Source organism: Mycetomoellerius zeteki, unplaced genomic scaffold (assembly GCF_001594055.1).
Source record: "Mycetomoellerius zeteki isolate Tzet28-1 unplaced genomic scaffold, Tzet1.0 scaffold135, whole genome shotgun sequence".
NCBI classification, from domain to species: Eukaryota; Metazoa; Arthropoda; class Insecta; order Hymenoptera; family Formicidae; genus Mycetomoellerius; species Mycetomoellerius zeteki.
The window spans coordinates 1-8,511 of NW_017256287.1; the positions used below are offsets into that span (position 1 = coordinate 1).

Here is an 8,511-nt window from a genome sequence, read left to right on the forward strand (position 1 = left end):
TTAAGTTGGAAGCCTGCAAAGTTACTAGGCCAACTAAGTTAATCGAAGCTTGGTGACAATGGCCCTAAGGCGAATATACGGATATGAGCTCGTGTTTGAGTGTATGGCTACCGGTTACGTCAGGCCTCCGACTAATGGCGTTGATACTGTTCCAACGCCATACTACGATACATGGCTGAACTTATAGACGTGGAAAAGTGACGTTTTGATAACGAAATTTGTTGCATGCCATTTCGTTATTATTTGCTTAATTGTGAAAATGTGACTTGTCTCGTACTTGTCAAAGTCGTAAAAATTGACGAAAACTACAGTTATCTTGTAATTTTATATGTAAAAGCGTATTTTTCACTCGTTTCAACAGCTGTCAGATCGTTTTCTGTCCGAATAAAGGTTCACTTCATGTGCCTTTTACGATCATTTACTGACTGTCAAGGAAGGAAAAGACAGTTTTCATCAATTTTTACAAGTATTTCAAAGCGATCTCGTCATTTAGATTTATCCAAATTGTCTTTATTTACAAATGGTATGCAACATAAATTAACATATCATTTCTCGCCTATGACATCACAATTCCAACATGGCCGCGGCGACTACTCAGGAGCCTTAAAATCAATTAGAGATTGAGTTGTTTAGTAAATACTCGTAACATGTAGCAAATATTATTTATGAAAATAATATATGAATACGCATGCACATATCCCACTAGAAACATCTAATTTAAAGGTAAAGGAATTTATGATACCAAGTATATAAAAACAGCCAGTTACATACATGTTGAAAATGACAAATGACTTTTTACGCCCAGCGAAGGATCTATTAAGAAATCTATTAAGGGGATGCTGGAGTGGCCAAATTGTCGGGACTTTACAGATCGATATAAATCTCCGAATTTACTGAACGGAATAAAAAATCCTTTTACAAAATTAAAGTAGACGCAAAATTTGGTGGTGCTGCAAGACTTTGTACTAAAATCGAAAAAAGTTAGAAACTTATATTTTTTCAACTCGTAGAGTTGTACAGCTCACCTGACGTAGATGTTTCCTTAATACAAAAGTTTTATAGCTCGTGTAGATCAAACGACAGTGCAGCACTAAGCATATTACGTGCACAAACAATATTGAATTTATGAAACTAATAGCGAATTCGATTGCACGCACTCAGTGCGCACTAGTGCAATTAAAGCCGTTGTACATAAAATAACGTAAAGAAATGTTTATAAATAAACATAGAAATCGATCAAATCATGAAATACTCAGTATATTTTATTGTACTATTAGGTAAAATATGTATTTCATAATTTTAAATATTTGTATTTCATTTTTATACTCAAATTAAATCAGTGTACAACGGCTTTAATATGCACCAGTGCGCACTAGTGCTTCCAATCGAATTCACCATAAGATTAAAACCTTAAAAAGAAAGATTTATATCGATCTGCAAATGACGTGTATACGGAAGCTGAGCGAAGACTCGGAATAGTAAACAAAGCAATAATTGTGTCTAGCAGTAGATGTTCGATCTTCTAAGAGATTGCGTTGCATTATGTTAGATAAGGACAGATGAATGCGTTTGAGTGAGACACAACGATATATAATAAATATAAGAAATGAATGAAAGATATTACTACTATATATCGAATTTGGAATTTAAAAAAATCTGTCGACCTCAATCAGTTTGGCCGTCGCTTCAGCATCTCCTTAAGGAGATCCTAAAGTCGTCTGTATTACCGGCTAAATCGTAATTTTTGTATAACAAATACTTTTTTCTCTTTCACAGATTCGAAAATCCTTTTTTAGGATTAAAGTATACGCATTAATACGGCGTTTGTGAGGTGGAGTTTATGCCGAGAACGACCAAAAATTTCGAAATTGATATATTTTTTACTATTTCTTAGTGTAACATGGCGTCTCAAGCTGTCAAGTCGTAACAACATTTGCTTGATACGAAAGTTTTGCAATCTGTACTTACGAAATAATAATCCACAAACATGTAGTTTGCACGAACGAATAACGTCGAGTTCTTAGAATTAGACTTAGACACTTTATCGCGACGAATTTGTTATACGAAAATTGACACGAACGTGCGACTGCGTGTATAGGTTGCATGAGATATTGGTGTGGTAGTATATAAAGACATGTCGATGTGCTGGAAAAACAGCGACATCTAGTCGACTTCGTCGGAGTTCGAGCTTCGTTTCTTTAAGGAGATCCTAAACCGATTACCGAACTTGATCGAGGTTGATTGTATAGACTTTTTTAATTCCAAATTCGATAATAGTGACATCTTTGATTCATTTCTTACATTATATTATATATCATTCTGTCTTACTCAAACGCATTATAGTATCTGTCCTTATTTAACATATGCCAGCACCATCTATTGCAAGATCGAGCAATTACTACTACACGGAATTTCGGCTCTGTTGACATTCCTAGTCTTTACAAAATATCCGTATTTTCTATTCAGTGAAAATACTTTTCTTCTAGACTTTCAATCTTAATTCTACAAACTCGATATCGTTCGTTCCAGTAATGTGATCTCAGTTGCACGCTTATTTTCAAGATACAGACTATAAGACTCTTATATCAAGCAAATGTATACCTGAGGTGACAACTGTATGAGCCAAACGTGAATTTTTTAACTTTTTTTTCGATTTTCTCATGAAATCTAGTGCAACTGAGGTCCTGTTTGTGCGTACTTTAATTCTGTAATAATAATTTTGTAATCCGTAAATCCAATTCGGAGATTTTTCACCGAATGGAAATGATAGTAAAAAAGTAGGACAATTTTAGCATCCCCTTAAGAAGATATATCATGCACATGTTTTAATAATGTAAGAATTGTTTAACACATGTTTTAATAATGTAAGAATTGTTTAACAAAATGTAAACAATTGCTACTATTGTTGCTATTTACAAACTGATTCATGTCAATTATATGTATAATACAACCGTTAATAGACAAAGCATAATTCTGAGAGAAGATCTCAGTGTATCATAACATCTACTTACGGTTGTTTGTGGATTACTTCGCCAACCATACTAAAAAAGCAGATCAAACGATTAAATTTATAATATAAAAGCTACGCGTATCATTTATATTCTTAGTGATCCTGCAAAAAATATTGAGTCTTGATTTTTGAATATATTCATTACAATATGCTCTTATGGTATCTCTTAAGATGCCACTCTCTAGCATTACATCTAGCATTCTTTACATAATATTCATTCTTCACACACAATAAAATTATATTAATAAATATTCTTAGCGAAAATAACGGGAAATAATGCTTTTTACAAGATCACTCGAAAAGAATTGAACAACTTACTGAACGACTCGGTTGTCCTCGGTTACCACATTCTTCTCACTGGGTACCGTAACGCTCCTGTATTGCAGGGCATTGTACGTCTTCCAGAAAAGATACTCCCGGTAATATTTTAAGCCCTCATAGAGCGCAGCCATAATAGCGATACCAATCATCGAACCGATGAGACCGCCTATCGAGGAGATCTTCCAATTTTCGAATAACACCACCTCACAGTAGCCGGTGTGGAACGTCATCTGAGGATCGGGGAGAGCAGACTGTACGTTAACGGCATCGAGTTTTGAACAATCGGATTATACGTACCGACATACCGTGCATGCCCATACTGCTGCACATGCTGTCTGTCGAAGTCTCGGTACCGTGATGCATGTTCCCATGGTCCATACCACCGTGGTTCATATTCCCATGATTCATATTGCCGTCATCCATACTACCACGATTTATACCATGGTCTATACCATGATGAGCCATGTGCATACCGTGGGACGCGTTTCCTGTACTGTCCATTATATGATGATCATGAGACATCTGGAACAAAGAAAGATTTTTTTAACTCTGTATGCGTTTCATGAACCATTATACACATTCGAGAAGCACGTGTATTATAGTACAACAGTGGGCGTTTTTCCAACACGAGACACAGACCACTCGGTATATTATTGCTAAATATTAAACAAAGATGAAATAATAATTTACTTGTGTTACACTGTGTCATCTATGTATCTTGCTAGAAAGCATCCATAATTTCTACATAATCTACATTATCTTCATAATTGATGGAGGCACGAAAGAGATTTTAAGAATTTCAAAATCAATCTGGTAAAAGTTTCGATCAGGGGACCCCCCTTCAACGAACTTGACCTTGACATATGTTATCAAGGTCATGACCCTGAATGGCCTGAATGGCCTCCAACAAATTTTAACCGTCGCTTGTTATTCGTTAAAAAGTTATTAATAATTAATAAAAAAATTCAACTATATAACACGAGAATTCCCTGCTTTAAAATATGTTTGATAAGGACGCCGCGCCAACGACCGCGACTTTGACATGTGTCGTCAAGGTCATAACCGTGAAAGACCTCCAACAAGTTTTGTGTGGCTTCCATCCTCGACTTTCACCACCCCTCTCCCTTGCAAAGGAACGCACGACTTTCACCCTCGACTCTCACTCCCCTCCCCCCTGCAAAGGGACGCATGACTCTCACTCCCGACTCTCATCCCCCCCCCCCCCTACCCTCTGTTTGGGAGTCGTGCGCCCCTATCAACTTTACAGAAAAACTGCAACAGACAAAAATCATTTATTTTCTTCTCATAAAACCCTAAGAATTTTTTCAGAATTTTTTATCAATTTTTTAGTATCTGCATCTTATTTTTACCAACATGAGAAAATACTGTATTAAAACATTCTGAAAAAATTCTCATAACTTTATGAGAAGAAAGTAAACAATTTTTATCTCTAGCAGTTTTTCTGTAAAGTTGATAGTATTTGAGTAAAAAATTATTGAAAACCAATATTCAGCGATTTTTGTAATTAATATCTTGTTAACTATTGCGAAAATTGCAAAATGCTAAAGGACTTTTCGACTTAATTTTTTATTAGGAATAGCACTGTACGATTAGTATATGTTACTTTAGATACATCCTGTATATATAGGACGTTCCACGTCAACGGGGACAAGTGTCTGGGTAAAATTTGTGAAGTTGAAATAACACGTTTGAGGACTTAAAATTTTCGTTTTTATATGTGGTTTAAGGAAAAACGTGACGTTTTTTAAAATTCAAAGCGGCTGCTCCAATATGGCGGTTAGAATGAATAAAAAACTTATGAAAATTATTGAAAACGTTTATTTTATTGTTCAGGTGGTCCAAAATTTATTCGATTTCCATGAAAATCGATATTTATGAGTTTTTCGAATCATTCGTGAACAATCCATAGTCATATTTCCAAAATTCGAAATATATAAAAACACATAAAAACACATATAAAAACGAAAATTTTAAGCTCTCGAACGTCTTATTTCGACTTCACAAAGTTTGCTCAGACACCTGTCCCCGTTGACGTGGAACGTCCCATATATGGTATATATATATTTTAAGGGCAATATTATTATTATTTCTTCAACGAAGTTTCTTTCGTATAATAACATACACAAATAAGGAGTAAAATAATGAAAAAATATTTTTTCGAAGACTAATGGTAATTCGAGCCGATTTTAATTATAACTGTTTTTTATAAAATCTCTCAATCTCTCTTTTTTCTTAATGTTTGAAATTCAGTATTTTCACAATTTTACTTTCTATTTTTATATGAACTCTCATATCCAAAATCATTAGTTATTATTCGGATTATTTCGGATACATGTAATAACACTGTCCCTCTTTGATCAAAACTTTAAAATAAACAAATTTTTTACTCTTTTTACATAGCAAACAATAAATTTGTATAATATTTTATAATTATGATACAAAATGTAATATTTTAAGAAATAAATATTAGTAGTATCTAGTTTTTTTTAATATGCGTGACTTAAACAATAATTCAAGAATATGTTTTGCAAAAATGTGTCCATCGCATGCTGTGCAATGTGCAATGTGTACTTATAAATACATCGCGCGTTAAGATAAAATATTTTTACACTAATTGCTGCTTAATACTAAAAGAAAATTAATATATAAAATTCGTAATTTTAATTTTGATTTTAAATTTTTTCGTAATGTGATATAAAATTTCCGAGTTAATAGACGAAAAAAATTTTTCACGAACTAGTAAGTTAAGAGAAATGAAAAACGTAAGAAAATCGTACGTAATAAAATCATATTCCAAATATTTTATTTAAATTGTAACTTGTAATTTAGTTTTATAAGTGCACATAATATACATCGAACATTTTTTGTTGAAAAGAAATGTTATTAATTGGTTATAGAATTTGCCGTTAGTAACATTCGCCAGTTTTAAGAAACGTATTTTTATTTAAAATAAATAAAAATTTTAAATTTAGAAAGCGATAATAACGTCAAAACAACGAGGAAAGTCGGTGCAATAGCAATACGATGAATTGTGATATTAAATAAATAAGGATTTATCTATATATATATGTACATATATATATATACATATTACACACACATAAATAAATATCACTTTAGAACTGTAGTGATACCGATAACAAGCGTATATAAAACATATCACGATACTTCGGGATCTTATCGAATACACAAACATAAATAAATATCACTTTAGAACTGTAGTGATACCGATAACAAGCGTATATAAAACATATCACGATACTTCGGGATCTTATCGATCGATTGAATGATACGTAAGTATCCGTTTAAAAGAATCACCGCAATACTGTGTATTTATAAACAAACCAGGCGTTTTTAGCTGGAACTACGACGATAAAGCGCGATGATAAAGAATTAAAAATAAACGATAATCGAGGAAGACGATAAATCGTTAAAAAATTTTAACGTTTCTTCAAATAATCTATAATTATCTAATAATAATCTATAATAATCCGTGTAACGTCATCTATGTTTCCACCGTCGTGAACACATTTATGAATAGGATAAACTTTGTATGTGCGTGTGTAGCGACAAGATCGCGGAGACTTCGTATGAAGAACAGTACAAGTGCGATGTTTGTTTCGTATTCCCTCGTTTTGTGTCGTATTTAAAGGAAAAAATAACGTAAGCAGCAGATAAAGATACCTCAAGAAACGTGTTTAAACGCGCGTTCGCTGACACGTGTTATCCAGCTCGTACAAGCAACAAGCACTATTGTTTCAATTTTTCAATAAAATGAAACACGACGATGCGATGGAAGGAACTTGCGATGGAGGACTTGAATCACATTACAAGTACTTTTGTATCATTAATTTTTTCATTAGCTATCTCATTCAGGTAGCGTCGCGGTTATCTCACAGACCAAGGTTGTATAACACATCGTAGTATGTATGTAGAGTCATGTATCAATAGTCATCGAATAATTAGGATTGCTAAACTCTCGTGAGACATCTTGCTAAACGTGTCGTAATAAAGCTCTAGGGATTTAATTAAAAAAAAGTGAAGTAACTGTTATCAAATTAGAAATCGAACGTGCCGATTGATACAGCCATATTAACTCGTTTTGCGCCCACAAGCTGAAATATTTCAACAGTTCTCTTATAAGATGTGTCACTTAGATAAATTCTTTTTCAGGAATTATATTAGATCAATTTAAAACTTAATTTTCTCGAAATCTTATTTAAAGAAATTTTTTATTTATTCGAAATACAAAAAGTACAACAAATTGAAAAACATATAAGAATAAATGGTACTTCATTGTGAATTACCTTGTTTATCTTGCAACTTTAATTTATCTATAAACATTATTTCAATACTCAACTAAAAAAAATTCTTCCTAAAATTTGCTGCCCTGAGCTACATAGTCTATTCAGCCCATGCCTTGATACGACACTGCCGGTTAATGAAAACAATTCATCATTATCCAGCGGTAGTTCAGCCACAGAAACCGCGATTAAAACTTATGATTAACAGAAACGCTTAAAAAAAAAAAACAGAAAACAGGATGTTCCTATGGTCTAGAAGAATAGCAATGGAAAAAGTAATGAGGATAAAATCTTTATGTTTTAGGTTTGCATGTATTATAATTTTGAGAGTGTGAAAGTCTCTGAATTTAAGGCTCCTGAGTAGTTGAGTACTCGGCCAAGAACTCTGCGTTGACGGTGGCGACACAGCATCAGACAGAATCAGGCTGTGTTCCAAATTTACTGCCAGCACAGAAAATGCTACAGTTTACGTTACGTGCACTATAGATTTTCAGTACTGGCAGTCAATTTTGGAACACAGCCTCAGATTCCGCCAATGCGCCGCCATTTTGGATATAAGAAAAGTTTTAATTTTTTTATATACGTACAATAAAGCCTTCTATATAAAGCAGATTTCAAATAAAGTTATTTATTTACCCATAAAAAGTTTCCAAAATTTTAGGATCTCAGGAGTGATGTTCCGCCTTAAGGTGACGATTAATTACAGTATTCATGTATATAATATTATATTTCATAGATATATTATGTCAGAAATAGCGTGCGTGCGCGCGCTAATTTAATTGTATGTTTATATATTTAAAAAATGTAACAACAATTCTCTCTCTCTCTCTCTCTCTCTCTCCTCTCTCTCTCTCT

General features: G+C 33.3%; 1 protein-coding gene across 1 annotated transcript in view; it reads right to left on the reverse strand.

Moving 5' to 3' along the window:
- Positions 1-94: 94 nt before the first annotated feature.
- The window catches only part of Ctr1A (Copper transporter 1A), a 16,426-nt gene continuing 8,009 nt past the window's right edge, over positions 95-8,511 (reverse strand). Inside the window, exons 2-5 of the mRNA XM_018461966.1 lie at positions 3,629-3,853; positions 3,329-3,561; positions 3,012-3,041; positions 95-602 (exon numbers count right to left, since the gene is read on the reverse strand). Coding sequence (XP_018317468.1) covers positions 557-602; positions 3,012-3,041; positions 3,329-3,561; positions 3,629-3,853 — 534 coding nt within the window. The 3' untranslated portion in view covers positions 95-556. The remainder of the gene's footprint in view (positions 603-3,011; positions 3,042-3,328; positions 3,562-3,628; positions 3,854-8,511) is intronic.